The sequence below is a fragment of the Sus scrofa genome, chromosome 12, assembly GCF_054392235.1.
Source record: "Sus scrofa isolate SSC_HxYL_T2T_F1_AM1 chromosome 12, Sscrofa_HxYL_maternal_Yorkshire_Landrace_v2.0, whole genome shotgun sequence".
Classification (NCBI taxonomy): Eukaryota; Metazoa; Chordata; class Mammalia; order Artiodactyla; family Suidae; genus Sus; species Sus scrofa.
Genome location: NC_139394.1, coordinates 55489081 through 55511353, shown reverse-complemented (window position 1 = coordinate 55511353; position 22273 = coordinate 55489081). Strand labels below are relative to the sequence as shown.

The 22273-nt window shown below is 57.8% G+C and overlaps 1 protein-coding gene across 3 annotated transcripts in view; it reads right to left on the bottom strand.

Moving 5' to 3' along the window:
- PITPNM3 (PITPNM family member 3) overlaps window positions 1-22273 on the bottom strand; it is a 92612-nt gene that overhangs the window by 4900 nt on the left and 65439 nt on the right. For 2 of the 3 annotated variants that reach the window (XM_013981242.3, XM_021067716.2), the window contains 14 exons: window positions 21879-22114; window positions 19208-19397; window positions 18691-18813; window positions 17922-18106; window positions 14440-14612; window positions 13025-13195; window positions 11605-11799; window positions 10879-11027; window positions 8151-8267; window positions 5718-5834; window positions 5259-5407; window positions 4852-5001; window positions 2618-2801; window positions 854-982 (listed from right to left, as the gene is read on the bottom strand). In XM_013981242.3, the coding sequence (XP_013836696.1) occupies window positions 854-982; window positions 2618-2801; window positions 4852-5001; window positions 5259-5407; window positions 5718-5834; window positions 8151-8267; window positions 10879-11027; window positions 11605-11799; window positions 13025-13195; window positions 14440-14612; window positions 17922-18106; window positions 18691-18813; window positions 19208-19397; window positions 21879-22114 (2268 nt within the window). Of the gene's footprint in view, window positions 1-853; window positions 983-2175; window positions 2278-2617; window positions 2802-4851; window positions 5002-5258; window positions 5408-5717; window positions 5835-8150; window positions 8268-10878; window positions 11028-11604; window positions 11800-13024; window positions 13196-14439; window positions 14613-17921; window positions 18107-18690; window positions 18814-19207; window positions 19398-21878; window positions 22115-22273 lie in introns of those variants that run through there. The other variant, XM_084985477.1, reaches the window with a different exon arrangement.

Sequence of the window (22273 nt, the reverse complement as noted above, 5' to 3'; positions counted from 1 at the left end):
ATCACCTTCCCTTCAATGGCCTCCTTCTCACACCAGTAATGGCACCATCCACCTGGCTGCCCAGGCCAGAAACTGGACGCCATCCTTGACTTTCTTTCCCCCCACCCGCAGGTCCAGTCATTCATTACCAAATCCATCCTGCCTTAGAAGTGCCCCTTGGACCTGTCATCCCTCTGCCCTGCCACCACACGGCCACTGCTTCCCTCCCCTTCCACTGATCTGCCTTTGGCTGGCAGTCTGCAGGATCTCTCCACTCCAGGGATGTGGAGTCCCAACCTGGGAAAACACGCAGGCCACCGGGAGGCACGGCCCCTCCTGCTCCCTCCCACATTGCACTCAGCCAGGCTGAGTCACTGGCAGTTCCCAGAATATACATGTCCTCTGCCACCTCCTGACCTTTGCTTTTGCTGCTGCCTCAGTCACAAATGCTCCTCCAGCCTCAGGCCCTTCCTAGACAATTCCTCCAAAACTCCCCAAATCCCTCCAAACTTTGTCCCCAAGCTTGGTGCTAAACAGACTCCTCTCTGGGGCCCCACAAGGCTCTGTCCTCCCTGTCATTCATTCTGGCTCTTGCCACACTGCACTGTCATCACCTGCTAATTCTTCCATCCTCCCACCCCAGATTGGATGATATGACATCTGATTCCACCACAGGTCTCCCCTGCACCCAATGCAGGGCCTGGCCCAAAGATGGTCCCCAGCGGTGTTTGTTGAATGAATGAATGAGCAAATGAAGGAAGGAACAAACAAATGACCGAATGAACAAGGAAGGGAATAAACCGCCTCCTCCGCTCTCCCCCTTTTGCTTGCCCCACCCCCTTCCTTCCCAACCCTCAGCCCCACCTCCACCCACCTGGCACTGGGTTTGGTACTTCTTGGTGGGCCGTCCCACAATGAAGATCTGGGAGGGTGGCAGACCCAGCACACTGTACACTGAGATGTCCTTCGTGGAGCCATAGGCCGCGCTGATTTTGATGAAGCACTGAAACACAGGGTGGCTCATGGGGGGGAGAGGCTGACTCCCACAAAGGAATCCTAGACCCCTCCCCAGGAACACTGCTGGAGGGCCCTCTATCTGCACCCCGACAGATAGAGTCCTGAGGCCTGCAGTCCTGTGTCCACCCTGCATCAGGAGCTGCCCCCTGCAGGGGCCTCCTTCCCGGCCTGCCCCCTGCACCACGGGCCTGTAAGTCACCACCCCGCGTGAGGAGCGCTATCCACGGGTTAGGGACGATGGGGCAAAGTGATCCTTTGTGGACAGGAAACGAAGCTCCGAGTTGACGCAGCCCTGGGCCAGGACCAGAGGCCAGTTCTGTCTGGCCTCTGACTCCTAAGTCTGGGCCATCCACACGTCACCAGTGGCTGGTCATTGGGTCCCAGCCTGGTCCTGGCAGGCCCAGAAGCTTCATTCCAATTCAGAGAACCGCCCAAGCTCCTTCTTGCACCAGTGTCACTTCTGTGTCCTCACCCCCACCCCTGGCTGGATGAACCCCCCCCACCGCCGCCACGGAGGTGCTCACCACCCAGCCGCTCCTCACTCTGAACCCCTCATCAATGCCATCTTCTGTGTCCCCCCCCCACCCTCCTCTGCCCCCAAGTTCACTGGAGGCTGGGGTCCCAAGTCAGAGCTTCCCTTCCTCCCAAGTCCCACCACCGCTGGGATGACTTCTGCCCATGTAGATAACCTACCCACCACCTCCGCCTCTCAGCTTTCTCAAGGTCAGTGGCCGCCCCTCCCAGATGGAACCCAGAAAGCACCCCCCGCCCCCCACCTGACTCTGAATGTCCTCATCCCCGCACTGAGCGCCGCCCCCTCCCAGCCTCACCAGATGCAGAGACAAGAGTTTAGACGTTGGGGTCAGGAGATAAAGGAGGAAAGTGTGCCTCTGAGATCCCGGGCGCGTCCCTAAGCCTCACCTTTCCTTTCTCATCCATCAGTGGGCATCATAATGCAAACTCTTACATTTAGAAAGGATAAGCAATGAGGTCCTGCTGTCGGCACAGGGAATTAGTGTGGTAGAACATGATAGAAGATAATATGAGAAAAAGAAGGTATATATATGCGTAACTGAGTCAGTTTTCTATACAGCAGAAATTGAGAGAACACTGTAAATCAACTACAGTACATTTTTTTCTTCTTCTTCTCATTATTTTTTTTGCTTTTTAGGGCCTCACCCTTGGCATATGGAAGTTCCCAGGCTAGGGGTCGAATCGGAGCTACAGCCACCAGCCTATGCCACAGCCACAGCAACGCCAGATCCAAGCCGCATCTGCAAACTACACCACAGCTCACAGCAACGCCGGACTCTTAACCCACTGAGCGAGGCCAGGGATCAAACCCGAAACCTCGTGGTTCCTTAGATTCATTTCCGCTGCGCCCCAACGGGAACTCCAAAAAAAATTTTTTAAATAATAATACACACCTCGCTGAGCTACAAAAGGACCAGTGAGATGCATGGGAATGTGCTTTGCAAACTGGGCATCATTGGCTTGGACAAATGCGAGGACATGGGGTCAAAGGAGGAGGCTCCCCCCCAGGTTGAAGAAGGGGGAGTGTGAGGGGGAGGCTGGTGGAGGACGCACCCCTCCCCAGTACCCCAGGGCCCTGGACACTCACCTCCTGCACGAGGTTGCGCAGGAAGATGGCCTTCTGCCGCAGCGGGTCGTGCACCAGCCCGTCCGAGAAGAAGATCATGCCCTGTGGGAAGTTGTGCTGGGACAGCCAAGACACCACCCGCTGCTTCTGCATGTCCGGCCGCCCCGTGATGTAGAGGATCATGTAGCCGAGGTCCTGCCAGTGCCTGGCAAGATGGCATTGCAGGGTCCAGCCCGTGCCAGCCACCTGTTGCCCAGCAGCCCACCCCACCTGCTGCCCCCTACCCAGCCAAGAAGCTTGAGGGGCTGTTCCAAGGAATGCTAGGGGACCCAAGAGGGACCCCAAAGTGCACACCCCCAGCCGAGCCCTGTGAGTCCTGGCCATCTCCCCTGATGGCCCACAAACACCAGCCACATGCCCACAGCCCACCTGGTCCCCCCACCCTGGCCCCTCTACTCAGGTCCCCTCCTTCTTGATGCCGCAGTTGTCACTCAAGTTTCTGGAGCCAGAAACAAGCCCCTTGGATTCCTCCCTTTCCCTTCCTCCCTTCTCCAATCGGTGAGCCTTTGATTCTCACAGCAGGATCTTCCCTCCACTCTTTCACTTTAACTCCACTTCGTAGCCTTAGTTCAGGCCCCACCACTCTCCGGGGAGCCCCTTTCCCTCCAGCCCCCCACTGCAATCCAGCCTGGGCCCTGTAACCTCAGGCAGGGTCCTGAATCCCTCAGGCTTTCAGTTTTCCCATCTGTAAGGTGGGGAGAACAACAGCTACTACCTAGGGTTGTCCCAAGAATTTCCAGGGTCTGGGATCGGTCCCGTATGGGGGTTCTGATCACCTGGAGTCCTGGAGTCCAGTTTTCATGCCCATGACTTTTCTCCACCAGACTGTGGGTTTCCTCCAACTAAGAGCTCTCTCTGCATCAGGGCCCAGCACAGAGCCTGGCCCGAGCCAGCCTCAGAAAAGCACGGCGGGAGGCGAGGAAGGAGGGAGGAACTAAACGGTCCCCCTTTTGCTTTTCTATTGGCAGAATCCTTTCTCAGCCCGCTGGGCAGTGGTGGAGCCCTGGGAAGCCGTTTCCAGCCACACCCCCTGCCCTGTCCTAATCTGGCCTCCAGCATCCATCTGCCCTGAATGTGCCCCTCCTGTTCCCCATCCATGGTCTGTTCTTCTCTATCCTGGTCACCTTCTGGGCCTATCAAAATCAGTTCTGTATTTTCTTCTTTTCACCTTTCTGTATGTGCTTATCTTTGTATGATGGCAGGGAATGAAATATTCATGTACATCCATCCTTTAGGAGCTGTCTCAAATGCCGCCTCCCCCAGGAAGCCTGCTCTGCTTTCTCCAATCAGCTGTAATAGCTCCAAGCTCTCAATGAGCACATCTTCCAATGCGATGGCTATGCCCTTGTGTGTGTGCTAGCGAGTCTCGACAGACGGCCCCCCACTGAGCCAGGTGTCCCGTATTCAACCTTTATGTGGTCCCTTCTCCTCGAATCTGGACTCATCCCGCAAGTAGCTTATACTCAATAGAAAGCAGTGGAAAGGACACCACGACTCCCAAAGGTGGGTCATAAGAAGGCTTACAGCTTCGACTTGGGTCTCTAGGAACTAGAGGAGGCCAGTCACCATGGGGGAACCCAGCCACCGGGAACAAAGTCTGACTAGACTGAGGCCACCCAGGCCGGCCACATGAAGCTCCCACATGGACTGAGAGAAGCAGAGACCCCAGCCCAGGAACAAGACACATGAGTTCATCATCCACTGTGAACATTTTAAGAACCTCCAGCTTCAGAGGACTCTCAGCCCAGACTACCATCTGACTGCCACGGCTGGAGGGGCCCCCGTGAGACCCTGAGGAAAATCCAGTCAATCCACAGCACCCTGTGATAGACAGTAAAGTACTCTTAAGTCACCGAGCAGGGAACCTTCTGCCACAGCAACAGGTAATCGGAGCCCACCGATTTGAGCCTGACTGGGATCTGAATGCAAGAGGCCAGGCCTGACTGGCTGCACAGGATGCTCAGACAGCTTTAGAGTAAGTGTGAGTGTTCTGATGAGGGAGGGACGGACGGAGGGACTGAGATCTAGAAGGCAGCAGAGTGTCTCAAGGACCCTCCATAAATTACTCCTGGAGGGAAGCCAGAGACAGTGGAATTCCCGAGGACACTAGACAAACACAGTCCATCTCCCCCAGGGCTTCTGGCCCCTGCCCCAGGGGGCGGGGGACACGTCCCCTGCAGGGAGGAAACACTCACCGGACAACGTCCACTGCCCCCGGCCGGACCTTGGGGTCACTTCCCATGATGGACACACTGGCCGCAAAGGAGCCGTCAATGCTAAAAACCACGCACTCCATGCCCCGGGGCAGCACCGTGAGGTAGCTCATCGCGCAGGTCTGGTCCCCCCTGAAAGGGTCAGGTGTTAGCCTGAAGCCAAGGTTAGCCTGTGGCCGGGATCCGGGCTCAGCTGGGGCCAGGCTGAGGGAGGATCTGAGCAGCATCTCCCGATGCTGTGGCTATGACCTTGTTCATTTTCCTCTCTCCCTATAGACATGGACGGGGCCCAAAAGGCAGGACCCCGAGGACCCCATCTTCTGGACCCACCGGGCTAGAAGGGTCGTGGCATTGCATGAAACTGCCAGGAGGACGTCCCTGGGACTTACCTGACGACCATCTTCACAGGGTAGACGCCGACCCCCAGGCGCCGGGGTCGCGGCACACTGTATGTGATCCGGCCACTGCTGTTGGTGATCTCCGTGTCCAGGTGAACCCAGCGGCCAGAGGACGGCTCTGCCATCACCAGGATGTCCACCTGCAGGCAGAGAAGGGGGCCAGGGGACTCACTGAAGGCTTGGCTTCGGGGCTGGGCCCGGGAGCTCTCTGCCCCGACAGCAGGGCTCGGGGTCCCGCCCGATGCTAGCTCCTGGCGCCCACCAGCCTCTATCTTCCCATTGCAGCCACAGTGGCTTCTTTGAGGCACCCAGGCCATCCTTCACTCCCAGCTCAGCCCCTGACCTGGGCCAGCGTCTCCCTGCTCCATGCTCGCACCTTGTGCAGCCAGGCCCTTGTCCCTTGTGCATGGTGGTACCCGGGGTTGTGGAGGGATGGCCCAGCCCCTGTACCTTCTCTCCGGTCAGAGCCACCATGTCGAGGGGCCCGTACATGAACCGCCCCACCAGGACCTGGGGGCCGTCTTCGGCAGCAATCACATCATTGGCCCGGTGGTTGGCAGTGACATTCTGGAAGGACAGGCACCAGCTCAACCTCTGCAAGGGGTCTTGATCTTGCACTTTCCTTACGTCACCTCAGGATGGGCTGGAGGGATGAGCGCCTGCCGAATCTTGCCTTCCTTCTTATTAATCCTATTAGAATTTCTGAGATGCGTCCCCACAGGACCCACAAGAGAAGCAGACACTTAGACCCTCACATGGTCTCCAAGGAGCACTGGGCTCCTGCAGACCAGCATTCTCCACTCCCTTTTTCTTTTCTTCTTTTTTTTTTTTTTTCTTTTTAGGGCCGCAGCTATGGCATATGGAGGTTCCCAGGCTAGGGGTCCAATCAGAGCTACAACTGCCGGCCAACGCCACAGCCATAGCAATGCTGGACCCGAGCTGCATCTGTGCCCACACCACAACTTGTGGCAACACCAGATCCTTAATCCACTGAGCAAGGCCAGGGATCGAACCCGCATCCTCATGGACACTATGTTGGGTTCTTAACCAGCTGAGCCACAGCAGGGACTCCACAGTCTCCACTCTTGAGCCTCCCCAGAGCCTGGCATCCTTCTAGATTCCCGGGCTGGGAACTCGGTCGCCTTTGCTTCTTCCTCCCGCACACTGGCTCACATCCAGTCGCTGTTTACCAGCCATCTCTGCTGAGTGGGCGATTTACACGTACGAGCGTGGAGAGAACAGTGGAGGCCGGACACCCATCACAGCCATTCCGGGTCCGTTCTTCCCTTGCTGGATTCCCCTCCCCTGACCCCGCTCCAGATTATTCTGGAACAATTCTAGACATCACGTCATTGGTCTGTAACTCTCCCAACATCCCCATCCTTCTTCAGTCTGGTTTTAATTCATTCCACAGCCCAAAGGCAAACACTGGGCCTGGTTTCAAGGTTTCCCTGATCTGGTGACCCTCCCTTTACAGAACCGCCCACCTTGGTGTCTCAGCTCGCGCCCCAGTTACCTCTCGCCTGGATTCTGCTAACTGCATCTTAATGGAGCCTCTTATTCAAAAACAGACCCCAAGACAGATCCACCTTCTTCCTAAAGCACAGAGCTGTTAACCACCAGGGCCCTGGACATGAGGTTCAATCCCCAGCCTGGCATGCAAACCTTGCCTGGGCAACCTTTTGTGTTCCATCTCCTGCTGCTGCCCTTCTAAGCCCCACTGGGTTCTTTCAGGTCAGGCTCTGGGCCTTTGCTCACACTGGCCCTCCCTACTCTCTGTGCCACCCTGGCCCTGTGTCCCCCATATTCCAGCCCATCTACTGTGAACTGACCCAACTTCATCCTCGCCAAGAAGCACCCGTGGACTCCCCAAAGACAGTCTCAGTCTCCTCTGATTCTCACTCCTCTCATTTAATCCGTCTCAAACAATTGCAGGCATTTCATCTGCGCTGGTCCCTGAGCTGGGCTCAGGGGATGCAGAGAGGAACCAGTCATGGACCCTGACCTGGAGACACTCAGTCGCATGGGGGACGCAGGCCCGCTGACAAGGACACCAGCAAGGGAAGAGTTGATTCATGGAAATAAGCACATGGAAAGATGCCATGAAAAGGAATGAAGTGGAGTTCCTGTTGTGGCTCAGTAGGTTAAGAACCCGACTAGTATGCATGAGGATGTGGGTTCAACCCCTGGCCCATCTCAGTGGGTTAAGGATCCAGTGTTGCCACAAGCTGCGGCATAGGTGGCAGATGCAGCTTGGATCTGGAATTGCTGTGGCTGTGGTGTTGGCAGGCTGCTGCAGCTCCGATTCAACCCCTAGCCTGGGAACTTCCATATACCCCAGGTGTGACCATAGCAAGAAAAAAAAAAAAGGAATGAAGTACTGACATAGGCCACAACAGGGATGAACCTTGAAAACATGCTCAGTGAAAGAAACCAGACACAAAGGATAACAAATTGTGTGATTCCATGCTATGAAGTGTCCCGAATAGGCAAGTCTTTGGTGACAGGAAGTAGATGACTGGTTGCTTAGGGTCTGGGAGTACAAGAAGGGGGGAGGGCAGGTAGCTAAAGGGTTAGGGGTTTCTTTCGGAGGTGATGAAAATGTCCTAACATTAACGGTGATGATGGTTGCACACATCTGTGAATATACAAGGATACACTGACCACAGACAACCAGCTCCCCCATCTCACCTACTCCCCACCCCCACCTCCACTGCAACCCTGGGGGCTTCATCTGAGCATGAATCCCAGCACGTGCGAACGCTGAGCTCCGAGGAGCAGACCAAAGCCCTTCCCTGCCGAGCGCATGCCCCGCCCCCAGGGGCAGCCCCACCTCCCCGAGGCCACAGCCGCAACTTACAGGCGCCTCCAATGAGCACCTACCCGCAGCTTGACCTGGGTCCTCTTACGAAGCCACTTCTCGCGAGGGTTGGCGGGGCTCAGGGCCGCGGGGTCCACGCCAGCACTCTCCTTGACGTTCACGCTCTCGTAGCGCATCACCTGATCCACAGTCCAGCAGGACCCGCGTCAGCCGTCTGGCCTCCTCTCCCTCCTTCCCACAGGGTCAGGGCCCTCCAGCCTCCGGGCAGCCAGGCCCTCCCCCAGGCCTCCCCACCTCCCAGCCGGGGACCCCGGGGAGGCTGGGAGCCCCGGGACTGCCTCTCTGCCTACCTGTCCTGACAGCTGGGGCAGAGCGCTGTCTCCCAAACGCTCTGGCCTGGGAGGCGCCTCTGCTCTCCAAACCTAGCAGCCAAGGCGTCGGCCGTGCCCATTCCCCTGCCTTCCCCCCATCACGGTGGGCGAGCCTACCTGAGCCTGTGGAAGGTGGTCCCCTGGTCCCCGCTCACCCACCTCCTCGGGAACACTGCCGAGCAAGCTCCCCTCTCAACTCTGCACCCCTGGTTAGCCCTTCGCTGGGATCACTCTCCTTAGCCTCTAAACACGCCGTCATCGTGCCCACCCCAAAGAAACCTCTCCCCAGGCCCCCTTACCACACCTCTCACATTTCCCTGTTCTCTCGGGCGGCATCGGTCCACGAAGACCTACCCCGCGCTGTGTCTCCACTTGCCCTGCCTCCTCGCCTAACTCCAGGCAGGCTTCTGACCCAGAGGCCCACTGAAGCCCTTCATGCCAAGGCCCCATGACCTCCTGTGACCTCTGTCCTGCTCAACGCAGAGGACCTCCTGTCTGTCCCCTCAAGGGATGTCCTCTTCCATCTCCTTCCGTAGCTCCTCCTCTCCCCCCAGACAGCGCCAGGCTCCTCCCTGAAGGTTCTACCCACGGTAACTCCCTCCCTATGTGAAATTGTGATTTATAATAGGAAATATATACATATTTATTTATATGTACATATATATGTACACACACACACACACACACACATATTTGGTGTTTGTCCAGTTTCTGGCACAAAGATCCTAAAATCCTTGGAACTTCCAAAGTGAGAGGGACCGAAGTGTCTTTGGGTATGTTAATGAGGTGACTCAAGGTGTGGCTAAGGATGGGACTGGTTGCCAGGAGAACCAACCTTGTGATTAGAGGGTTGGAATTTTCTGTCCCACCCCCCATCAGCGCCACCTCCAGGGTGGGAAGAGAGGCTGGAGGTTGCATCAATCCCCAATAGCCAATGACTGAATCAATCCCCAATGGCCAATGACTGAATCAATCACCAATAGCCAGTGACTTAATCAATCATGTCTATGGAATGAAGCCTCCATAAAACCCCAAAAGGAAGGGGTTGGTGAGCACATGGAGCTGTGGGGACAGTGGTGGCCTCCGAGAGGGCACAGAAGCTCCAACTCCCTTCCCTGTATCTTGCCCTATGCATCTCTCCCATCTGGCTATTCCTGAGTGTGATCCTTTTGTGTTTGTTTGCGCCTGCAGCAACCGAAGTTCCTGGGCCAGGGATTAGAGCTCAGCCACAGCAGTGACAACGCTGGATCCCGAACCGCTGAGCCACCAGGGAACTCCCCTGAGTTAAATCCTTTTATAATAAACCAGTCATCTAGAAAGTAAACAGAATTCTGTGAGCCGCCCTAGCAAATTAGTTAAACCCAAGGAGAGGATCGCTGGGACCTCCAGTCTCCTGCCAGGCTGGCAGAGCCCAGGTGAGAACCTGAAGACAGACATGTGGGGGGTGGTGAGTAGAACCGCAGGCCTGAGCCCTTAGCCTGTGGGATCTGCACTATCTCAGGTAGTTAACATCAGGATTGAGTGAAATCACAGGATGCCCAGCTGGAGTCAGACGTGCTTGGTGCCAGGGAGAACCCACCCAGTAGGGCTGGCGTGAGAAGCAGAGTAACCCACCACTGGCATGAAATGCCATCCAAGCTCTGAGGACCCCACGTTTTGATCTCCACGCCTGACGTGTGCCTCAGGCTCCGGACCCCACTCACCTTCCTTCCCCACGTCTAACAGGCACTGCACCTTCCCAGGTCCAGACTCCATGATCCCGCCCCACCGCCCCCGCTCCTCAGCCCCAGGGAACGGCAGCGCCACAGTTACCAGAGTGGAAACCAGGATTCACCGGACTCCTCCCTTCCCTGTCACCACATCCCAAACCCCACAGCTCCTCGGCACCTCCGCCACCGGCTCCTGAGCCCGAGCCACCACCTCAAAGCTGGGCTCCTACGCTTGCCTCTTAAGGGGCCCCGTGCTTCGCACTCTTGCCCTCCAAACAAGCTTCGGGATCTCGCCCTGGCTCAAAACCCTGCGATGGCTTCTTGCCGGACCCAGTACAAAATCCACCTCTGACCTTGGCCATGGAGCCTGCGTATGGTCTGACCCCTGCCCCAGCCACCTCCCCCGCCGCCCTGGCCGTCCCTCAGTCACTGGCTCTCTCTCCACCCTTGTTACCGATGAGCATGCTGAGACCCACAGGAGAAGAGGCACGGGTGACGCCGGTCTCCCAGTTCAAAAAGGGGCGCATTCTCCTGGGGAGGGTCTACTTGTCTAGAAAGTACCATGCCATTGGCCAGAAGCCAGCTCCTTACAAAAACCATCATCAGCCCGTGTCGCCCCCCAAGGGCTGTGCTCCAGTGCCTTCCCGATGCCCCCGGTGACCTCCCTTCCCCGTGGGAGGATGAACCCTCCCGGGAAGGGGCAGCAGTACCTGTCTCAGGATGAAGGCCACCACGTCTGTGGACTCCCAGTAGCTGGCGTGGAAGAGGTGGGGCAGGGCCACGGTGGGGAAGGCTGTGAGGACGTCAGGACAGTACAGCGCGTAGTCGATGCGCTTGGCGCCCCACCACTTGGCTGTGACTGCAGATCCGAGAGGGAGGTGAGGACAGAATGGCCTGCCCAAGGCCTTGACCCAAAGGGCAGGCTGGGACCCAGGGCCCTAGACCCAGGGGTGGACGTGCCACTCGGGGCACAAGTTTGGGGCCAGAGCACTCGGCTCAAAATGAGCTCTGGGAAATGTGCTGCTCCTCCTCCACCTTGGACCAGCCCCAGCCCCCTCGCAGGCCCACCCCTCCTCCAGGACACGTGCTGCAAACAGGTCCTCAGGGTGGGGGCCGCACCCACAGAGACGTGCAGCGTCTCCCCCCAGGACTACTGGTCTGCAGGGTCTCCCGGGAGAACTGAATGTTGGGTAAGGGCCCTAGCTGAGGTCAGAGCTCAGTCGAGTCCTGACAAGGTCCTGGCTCAGTCCAAGGTCAGAGGTCAGGGGCCCTGTCCAGGGTCAGAGGTGAAAGTTTTCTCTGAGGTCAGAGCCCAGTCTGGATTTCCTTTGCCCCTTCTCCTCCGCCCTCAGCAGCCCAGGCAGTGGACCAGCAGGAAGCCACAGGACGGTCCCTCTCCCAAGAATCCAGGCAGGGCCCAAGAGACCCTCACTCACTGCGGGAGGCGCCCACGGGGGCCAGGCTGTCAGAGGACTCCGAGCTTTCGCTGTGGGAGCTGCCTTGGCTCATCCTCCGCCCCAGACGCTGGGACCTCGGGGCCGGAGGGGGCGAGGTGGGGGCATCCAGAAGTGGGGGGCTGCCCCGGGAGCTGCCCTCCAGGAAGAGGGAGCTGTGGGTGTGCAGGGCATCAGCTGGAGGGGGAAGTTCACAGTCAAGGCCGAGTGGGGGCTCTCAAATGGAGCTGCCTGTGCTGTGCCAGCCCTGTGCCAGGCAGGGGGCTGGGCACCCAGGGAGGAGCCGGCCTGGCCTGCTCACTCACCTGCCCAGCAGGCAGCCCATACCTCCCACCACCACAGCCAGATGGGACCGCCTCACCACAATGCACTTCCAATTTCCCAACCATCAAGCCCACCCCCAGTGGAGCTGCCAAGGGTGCCTCTGGGATGCTGCTCCCCAAAGCACCAGCTAAGGTCAAGGGTGACACATGACTCTTCCCTGAGCCACAGAGGACTGTGGCGGAGCCTGGAAATGACTGGGGCCTCCAGCCTGGGAGTGAGGGTGCCCTCTGGGGGCAGGGGGATGCCTTGACCAGAGAGGGACACATTTAAAATGGGGAGGGAGGTGTCAGAGCCCCTTCTGTCCATGGAAGCTCCTGACAAAACAAGACTTTGGAAATTAAGTTTCCATTGGAATGGGGTGGAGGTGAGCTGGGTTTTAATCCTGAATGAGCCACAAGCACAGCAGCCGCCACCCCCCGTCTGGCCTGAACCTCTGGACAAGCTCTGGCTAAACTTCTTGAACTGGACGACGAAGCCAAGGCTCTGATCTCCAAGCCCCTGACTGTGCATCATGGGCTTCCCCTTAGCTCACCCCCAGTCCATAGCAGGCTCACCTCACTTGAGTCCTTGAGGCCACTGGCCCTCCCCTAAACCCACCTGTGGAAGATCCCTCCAACCTCATCCTCCAGCTCTTCTCCACCTGTCCCAATACCTTGGTGGAAGGCTGCCTCTTCCAGGAAGCCCACCAGTATGAGCCACTCTCTGCCTTGTACCTCCAGAGTCCAGGCTGGGCACTGGGAATAGCACTCAGCATGGATCCCCAGACCTACAAGCAGGTCTGACACCTCGAGTAATACGCTAGCAATGACCATGGGTGCTGGTCAGGAGGCAGAGGCCAAAGGTGCCTCATGCAGAGCAGGTGTTCACACAGGTGGGCTGCTTGGGAGGCAGGTGATTCAGCGGTTTTTCTGTTCTCACACCCCCCACTCCCACCCCCACCCCAGAAGCACAGAGACTTTGCTCAGGTGAGTCTAGAGACTGTCAGCTGACAGCTTGGAGGGGCGGGACAGGGAGGGCAGACCTGGGGCTGCCTGGCTGGGGCCCAGTTTACAACTTAGCACACACCCCAAGAGCCTACCAAGGAGGAGGGACTGTCCATCGCCCAGTGGGAACCTCTGGTAGCGGGGCACGCTGACAGGCGGCACCAGGTGGAACTTGGGCTCCAGCAGTGGCTCAAGCCGGGAGGCAGAGGGGTCTGCGCAGTGGAAGAAGCTGTAGACCTGACTGCAGGCAGGACGGATCTGGAAACCTGGGCAAGGGGCAGCGGGTGAGGGGCACACGGGAGAAGCCCCTTAAGCATCTGCTCCCTTGACCCTAGAAGGCTCCCCTGAATGCAGCTTTGAGTAGCCTACTCCTCTGCTCAAGAACCTGCCATGGCTCCCTGCTACCAACAGGATCAAAGCCGTTGTGTTCAGCTTGGCATTCAAGGCCTTGCCAACCTGCCCTACCTAGAAGCACCACTGTAGGCACCCAGCACTGCAGCCACAGTGGACATCGGCCACTCCCCAGCCGGGCTTGCTGCTTTCATTTCTCTGTGCCTTAGCTCAAGCTGCCCCCTCTCCTCGCAGGATGCCCTTCACTATTTCCACTGGCCAAACTCCTTGAAATTCTTCTGCTGTCTCCTGGTTGCTACCTGCTCTACGAACCTAACCCAGGGTCTTCTGGTCGGGATCAGCTGCCCCTTCTTTTAGCCCTGCTCAATTCCTAGGCCTGGCAGTAAGTAGTTCTTGGTTTGTAGGAGCTGGCAGAACACTTCTCTTAGTGACCAGTAGATGTCTCCACTGGGACCTCATCACATCAGTGCACCTCCCTGTCCCTCTTGGTCAGGGGACTGGACGGTCCAGCATCCAGGGAGCCCTAGGTTTCCTTAGCAATGAAAAGGGTGGCCATGGGATTCTGCCTCTTCTCCCCACTGAGAGCAGAGCCCCCCTTTTTATCTGTTCCGTGGTACAGGTTGTTGGTAAGCTTCAGTGAGAAACCCTGATCTGTTGTTCTCCAAGGTGCCTCCAGCCTCTTTTATTCCCAGAGCTGTTGTTAAACCATCTGCTGATGAAAATCACCTCCAGGCATATTTTAGAAGCATTGGAGGAGGAATTTGAGGCCGAGGGATACTTCAAGAGCACCGAGGTGGGACGGGGGATCTGTGGGGGCAGTAAGCCCGACCTGGCTGCAGAGGGTCTGCCTGGGCACTGGGAAAGGAGGGGGTGGGGGCAATAGGGCTTCTCTTCCCAGACAGCATGACAACCGGCCAGTGGGCGCACTAACCAGCCCAGGGCAGGTGACAGGGACAGTGAAACCACCAGGGACTAGCTCACCTTTGCCCCATCTGGGGAAATTGCCCCTCTCTCCCCCCCTCCCCCATCCTCCCTCTTCTTTCCTCGCCTCTCTCTCCATCTACCCCCACTCGGTGACCCTCCCTGCCCTAATTCAAGGCCCGGACACCGTGGCCTAGTGACCCAAAGCCGTCTCGAGCCCCAGTCGCGCCACACCCACCGTCCAGCCCGGGCAGCACAGTCCTCCGCATGGCCAGGACCAGGCCCAGGGGCGAGCCAAAGAGGAAGAAGTCGGACACGTCGAAATCCAGGCGCCCCAGGCTGACCTCAGGGAGCTGGGGCCCCCCGGCCGCAGGCGGCTCGGCCTCGTCCTTCAGCACACTGGAGTGGATGCTGGCCGGCCGTGGCGGGGGTGGGAAGGGGGGAGAGACGGGCACAGGTTAGGGGGGATTGAGCACGTGGGAACGAGTGCTCAGGAGGGCAGCCTGAGGTGCGCACGCAGCACCCAGCCCTCCGTCTCTGGGGCAGGGCTCGGACCTGGAGTCCACCTGCTGGACCCCCACTGCCGGACCACCGCCAACACGAGTTGGCGACCATCTCAGCGTCTGCCACCAAGGTCTGGCTGAGGTAGGGGTCAGCCAACTTTTCCTGTAAAGGGCCATATGGTAAATGGTTCAGACTTTGGGGGCCATCCGGTCTCCATCACATCTACCCAACTCTGCCCCGAGGCACACAGGCAGCCTCAGATGATCCTTGAACAAGCACCTGTGGCTGAGAGCCGCTAAAACTTACTTCATTAAAACAGACCGAGGGAGTTCCCAGTGTGGCTCAGCGGAAACGAATCTGACTAGTATCCATGAGGACAAAGGTTTGATCCCCGGCCTCGCTGAGTATGTTAAGGATCTGGCGCTGCCGTGCGCTGTGGTGTAGGTCGCAGACATGGCTGGGATCCCAAGTTGCTGTGGCTGTGGTGTAGGCCAGCAGCTATAGCTCTGATTGGACCCCTAGCCTGGGAACTTCCACATTCCACAAGACCAAAAAAACAAAAACAAAAACAAAAACAAAAACAGACCAAGCATCTGAAAACCTAAGCCTCCTGTGCACTGGCAGGCCTATCCCATCGTGCTGGTTCTGTGATGGCCACACTGAATTCCTGCCCAGTCCAGCAGAGAAGCCCAGCCTGGCCAGTGTCGAGACCAGCTGGATAGTGTTGGTTCTGCCAGGATTAGGGCTTTTGCTGTAATTCATGTTCCAGGCAACCCGCAGACACAGATGCAAACAGCTTGGTCTCCCCTCCCTCCAACCTGCAGAGAAGGCAGAGCTTGAAGAGAAAAACCTGAGACACAAAAAATTCCAACCATTCCTGTCCCAGGTGCCATTTCCCCAAAGACTGCAAGTTTAAATTTAGGTCGCATTTAACACAGACCCAGAGCGGGCGGGAAAATGGGGGCCTGCATTTAGGTACTGCTCAGGGTTTATGAAATTCCCTGTGGGGGTGTTTCCCATTGTGGCTCAGCGGCTTAATCATCCCACTAGTATCCATGAGGATGCAGGTTTGATCCCCAGCCTTGCTCAGTGGGTTAAGGATCTGCCCTTGTCACAAGCTTCAGTGTGAGTCGCAGATGCGGCTCGGATCCTGCATTGTGGTGGCTATAGTGTAGGCTTGCACCTGCAGCTGTCGATTTGGGCCCAGGCCTGGGAACTTCCAAATGCTGCGGGTGCAGCCCTAAAAAGGAAAAGAAAGAAAAGAGAGGGAGGGAGGGAGGAAGAAAACCCCGCGGGATAGCATGGTCTATGAATCCACTCACTGAAAGAAAACGCCTCTAAAACACTCAAGTTGGAGGAGAAAGGGAATTTTAGAAGTAACAGTCCTCCATGGGTGGGGGTCTGGGCACTTGAATCCGAACCTCCACATTCCCTCTGCCTCTTGCAGCAACAGCATCTTGCAGGGAGGACGGCGACCCTGGTGTTTAGCAATTCATATTTCACGTACAGCGTGGTCCCTAAACACACACCAACTACTTAATTGCCAGAGAAACGGCCATCTGCGCCTACCCCGGAGCGAAGAGCTGGCTGTGCTGGACCAGCTACCGAGAGCCTCCAGTTTCATGTCATTCTCCAAATGTGGGGGTTTCTAAAAGGATTTTTCAAGGATAAGCCAGAAAGGCTGACTTTTACCTTGCAACCTGATTTGAAATGTATCTGCTTTTTCTAAAGAATAATCTTGCAGAGGGGCTTTAAATAGAGACTTCAATATGCAGAGCCTTGGACCTAAGGATTCCTCCTCCAGGAATCCACCTGAGATGGGAATAACCCTAATACACATACATATTTATACACAAAGATGTTAGCGGAATGCTGTTTAACTACAAAGAACTGGGAAAAGCCGAGTGTCCAGGTGCTGGGACTCAGTAAGATGTCGTTCATTCACTCGATAAAATATTATTAAGACGACTTACTGAGTATTTTTAATTATATGGGGGAAAGATCATAAGAGGTTTTTAATTAAGTAAAACTATAGGCAGATCACGTGAAAAATACACTAAAAGGAAAACTCCCAAGTGTCGGCAGTGGTGCGAGGATACGTTTTCCAAGTGTTGTGGTGACCTCATGCTACTTATCATTTAGGTGCAAAAGGAGGAGAGAGGATGGGAGGAGAGAATTGAGGAGACAGGGAAGAAGAAAAGGGCCATCTTTCCCGTTTGGATCTATATTCAATTCAACACCCATTTGAGGAGTTCCCAGGTGGCTCAATGGGTTATGGATCTGGCACTGTCGCTGCAGTGGCATGGGTCATTGCTGTGGCACGGGTTAGATCCCTGGCCCGGGAACTTCTGCATGCTGTGGGCATGGCAAAAAATAAAAATAATAATACCCATTTGAATCCTGAATAAATGTGCAGGAGTCATTTAGCCAGTATTCACTAACTGTCTCTGCTGGAAAGTCAAAGGGTGGACAGTTCCACGGAGGGAGCTTGCTGGCTGGGAATAAAAGTGCACCGGGTGCTGGGCACTGGGAGACCCAAATGCTGACCCCAGCTCACCAGGAATGGCTGTGTGTGACCCCGGGGAAAGTTCCCAACCAACTTGGCCTCCGGAACCCCATCTGAGAACACAATACTAAGAGATAACAAAACACACCCCTACAGCTGTTCTTTCACCAGAATCTTTTTTCTCCTTTTTACAGCTGCACCCATGGCATATGGACGTTTCTGGGGCCGGAGGTCGAATCAGAGCTGCAGCTGCAGGCCTACGCCACAGCCACAGCAATGCCAGATCCGAGCTGCATCTGTGACCTAGGCCCCAGCATGTGGCAATGCAGGATCCTTAACCCAATGAATGAGGCAAGGGATGGAACCTGCGTCCTCCTGGATACTAGTTGGGTTCGTTACCAAGCCACAACAGGAGTTCCCTTCACCAGATTCTTAAAACCATCAGTGAAGGAGGCTGGGCAGCTTCTACCCTTTTGCGGAGACTGACTGTCCCTCTGCTCATGAGGATGGAAGGGGTCAGCGTGCAGAGTCCCAGGTCTCAGCACAGGATGTGCGGGAGGGGCCTTGGTCCCAGCATTTCAGTGCTGGTCTCAGGGCCCCCAGCGAAGGCCTGGGACGTTTGACTGATCCCAGGCCTCCCGGGTGACCCTGGGCAAGGTCTTCTCCCCCGGACGCTTTGCTGGAAGACGGCAGCCACAGGAGGCAGTTACCTTGATAGGAAGGCATGATGCTGGGTGATGGCCTCGCAGTCATAGGTGGAGGAATCGCTCTGTTTCCGAGGCAGAGGCCTCTGGGGCTCCTCGTCCTCCAACACGCTGGAGACATCGATGCTGCTTTTGCTGAGCCGCTTGCTGCCGGCCAGACCACACTCCTCCTCCACCACGACCGGGGTGTCCTTTGGGGCCAGGCCGAGGACAGCAGGGGGACTGCGGTCACAGGAGACTCTGGGGCCTTGCCTCCTCCCCCCAGCACGAATGAACCCCTTTCTTCTAAGACGTGAGAGAAAACACTTTTCCAAATGGAGCGTGGGAGGAGTCGCCGCCGTGGTGCAAGAGGATGGGTGGCCTCTTAGGAGCCCTGGGATGCGGGTCCGATCCCGGACCCAGCTTGGTGAATTAAGGATACAACATTGCCGCAGCTGCGGCCACTGCAGCTCGGATATGACCCCAGGCCCGGGAACTCCACATGCCTCAGGGCGGCCAAAAAACAGAAGGAGTGTGGGAGCCACAGCATGATAGCAGTGGGATTTTAGGCACTGGGCTGTTGCCCAAGTCCAAAGGGCTGGGCAATCTGTCTGGGGACCCAACCCTGAGTCAGCCCTTGCTGGGGCTCAGTTTCCTCACTTGTAACGATAACCTCCTCTCCTCCTGCAGGGCTGGGATACAGGACGTGGTAACCTGGATGCCACCGCACTGCTCCCCTAGGAGAGGCCCCAGGCTCCGGGGAAGACCCGCCCCCGTCCCCACTATCCAGCCGCACCTGGGTGCTGCTGATGCTCCCCTTCCGGCTGCTGCTGCCAGGGCTGTCACCCAAGGGTCCCGAGCTGTAGCAGATGGCGTCGAAGGCCAGGAGGCCCCCCACACAGTCCCCGATGAGACACACCTGCAGGAGGCAGAGCGGGGACTGCAGGTCTGCCCGCCCCTGACCCCCGGCCCACCCAGCCAGAGCGTGGTCCCCTGTCCGGGGGGAACAAGGGCCCCGTCCCAGGGAGGTGCTGAGAGTCCCAATAGGGGGCAGGAAGGTCAGCCTGAGCACAGAAGCAGGCCAGGGTCAGGGGTCAACTTGAGCCAGGGATCGGCCTGGGCTCAGAATCAGAACTCAGATGTTGGCCTCAGTTTTCCTATCTGTAAAATGAGGACAAACCCAAAGATCTCGAAAGCCTCCTGGGAACTCAGAAGCTACAGTTCCAGAGCAGCCAGGTCTAGATCTTTCTGGCAGATCCTAGCCTCTTTCCAGACAAGCAGTGGGACAGGGCGGCAAGAGCAGGCTGTCCTACCTGCCCACTGAAGCCAATCCCGTCAGGGGACTTGAGGAACTCCGCGTACACCTGGTTGGCTCGCTCGATGACAGTGGCGACCGCATCCTGGTACTGCGGGGAGGAGATGGCCAACAGGGGCAGGGCCGCCAGAGGGACGTGGTCCTGGCTGTTGCTGAGACAGCCCTCATCGTGGCTGTAGGGGTTCAGGCTGAGACAGGGGGCCAAGGTGAGCCCAGCCAGGGTCACATGGGGGGCTGGGGGGGTGGTTGGGGCTGCAGATGGGGCAAAGGAGAACAGGTGCTGGCCAGGAATTGGGCCTTTGGCTCTGTGGCTCTTCAGGAGGGCCCAGGCAGGTACCCGTGGAGAGAAAGCACAGGCCGTGTGGTGCGTGGGGGGAGGGACAAGCCTGTGCCAAACTCCCTGTGTGTCTGTCCCATGCCAGCCGTGATGCAGGCCCTGGAGTCTCTTAGGACAGCAGCTCTCTGCTCTCCTCTGCCAAGGACACCCTGACTATGGAGGAAGCCACTGGTGTGGATCAGGGTGGGGACATATCATGGCAGACTTCCTGGAGGAGGTGGGGTTTGAAGTAGGCTCAAAGAAGGGTTTAGGGTAGCTAGAAAGAAGGATACAGGGTGTGCCAGGCATGGAGATCACATGTCAGCCACAGCTTAAAGATGGGCACACAACTGTACACACAAGAGTGCGTGCATCTTTCTGGGGAGAAGTCCCACCCAGAAAGGACTAGAGAGCCTGCCCTATAGGATCCGCCCAAGCAGTGGATGGATGGGCCCGGGCCCCACGCTTCCCTGCTGCCCCCTCTCTGGGCAGCTCAGCCCCATCTGCGACCGGCTCCCAGCTCCCTGCGCCAGCCAGCCCCCACTTGTCCTACCTCGGTCCCCTGGGGCCTTGGACCCAGCTGGCCAGGAGGCACAACAAGGGAGGAACCGCACACCCTCTACCGGGAGCCTGCCCCTCCCCTGCAGTCCAAGCTCAGACGGACCCAGGGCCCAACACTGACCCCACCAGGGACCTGACAGAAACTGGTGACAGTGCCAGGGCTCAGGGTACCGTGGGCAGGTGGCAGAGACCTCCTGGTGTGCAAGGCGGGCCTAACAGCCATTCCTCATCTCCAAAGAACACAAATTAGAGGAAACAGGCCTCGACTGCAGCCGGGAGATTTTAATTAGCTGAGAAAAAGCTCCCCCTCCCAGCAGTGATTAGGGTTGATTGATGGCCTGGCGGAGGAGCTGCAGTGGGGGGAGAGGGACGTGCCTTCCCGCTGTCCCCTCCAGTGGTCGCTGGGCCAATCTGTCTTCCTGTGGATCAGACCTAGGCTGGGTGACCCAGCTCTGGAGGTCAGATGTCCTGGGGGGCGGGGGGGGGTCCTGAGATTGATTACGAAAGAACACAATTAACTCTGACTGCTGGACTGTTGGAGTGTAAAGAACCGAGCCTTCATTCAGCCCAGGGTCCCAAGCCTGCAAGCGCAGGCGCTGGAGCAAGTCAAGATGCAGATTCCGGGGCTCCTCCCCGCTGACTCAGATGCCCCAGGGGGAGGCCTGACAGCCAGTGGTTTAGCAAAAATCACCCCCGGGGATCAGTCTTCTTCCCGACCTGGCTCCTTCCTTCCAACTCCGTGTCCTGGGAACACGGAGAGATCTAGAAGGCAGGAGACATCCCTTTATCTCTCAGAGGGGAGAAGGGAGACCCCTGCATGCTTGCTTCCCATGCTCCCTCCAAACCAGCCGGAAGCTGAGCCCACACCTGACCCACAGCACCTGCTCCAGCCCCCTGGGAGCTGGCACCAGGCTAGTGATCCCTTTCCACCCTCCCCCAGCCCCCCTGCAGAAGCTGTGGAAGGGGAGGGGGGTGGGGGTGGGGACATAGGTGCCATTGGCTCCCTTTCACTCAACTGCAGAACGTGCCTGACCCCAGGCCCAGCCAGTGTCCATAGGGAGGAGTCACAGCTAACCCCACGCCCTGCCAGGCACGTCACACACATGAGCGCCAGCATCCTAGCCGAAACCCAGAAGGGGGTTGTTACCACGATCATCCCCATTTTACAGATGAGGAAACTGAGATGGGGAGCGGTTAAACACCTTCCCCCAGGTCACAGAGCCGAACTCAAATCCAGGCTGGCCAGAGAGCCCACACCATTAGCCAGGTTACAGGGCTCTCAAAGCACACGTCAAAGTCACCTCCTCCAGGAAGCCTTTCCGGCCCTCTCTCTGAGTGTCTGCAGTGCCCTGTGCCACCTCCATCCCAGTACACATCCCTCCTGGCTCTAAGTGCGTGGCTGGAGAGCGAGGCTGCCTGGGCTTGACTCCTGGGTCCATTGGCTGGGTAGCCCCGGGGGAAACTGCTTAACCTCTTAATGCCTCGGCTTCCTTATCTGGGCCAACAAGACCAGGGCCTGCAGCGCACAGGAAGCAGAGCTGGACGCCGGCACCGCCCAGCCCCGGCAGAGGATTCGGTACACAAGTGGCCATCGCTCTGGATGACTTGCCGACCACCTCCCACCTGTGATGCTCATGGTCAGTCAGGGTCTGGCAGGCACCCGCCTACCCTCCTCATCCCCACACGGCAGGGCGGCCCCTCTGCCCAGGCCCCCCCACCAGCCCTGGTCAGTGCCCCCACCAGCCAGTCCCCCCCACCAGCCCCGGCCCCAAACAAGCAGAACAGGACTCACTTGGAGACGAGCGAGAAAGCCTCTGAGCAGATGGCAGGACAGGAGACGAATTTGATGAGGATGTGGCCCAGGGCGGCGGGGAAGTGGGCACGCATGACCTTCTCCAGCACAGAGCTGAAGGTGTGGATGTCAGCCACCTTGCAGGATGGGTCCCCTGAGCCCGTGTCCAGGATGTTCCCCCCGTGCAGCACCAGCAGGAGGACGTGCGTCTTACAGGAGCGCTGCGGGCAGCCTTCCTGAGGGGGACAGGGAGAGACGGGCAGCAGAGAGCAGAGGAAGGGCAGGGCGCACGGAGAAGCAGCCCCCCCCCGGGGGGGGCGGGGGGGGCTGCTCTGACGGCATCTCCTGTGCACTCAGAGAGAGGGGCAAGTCCCTCTGTGCCAGAGTGGGCAGAG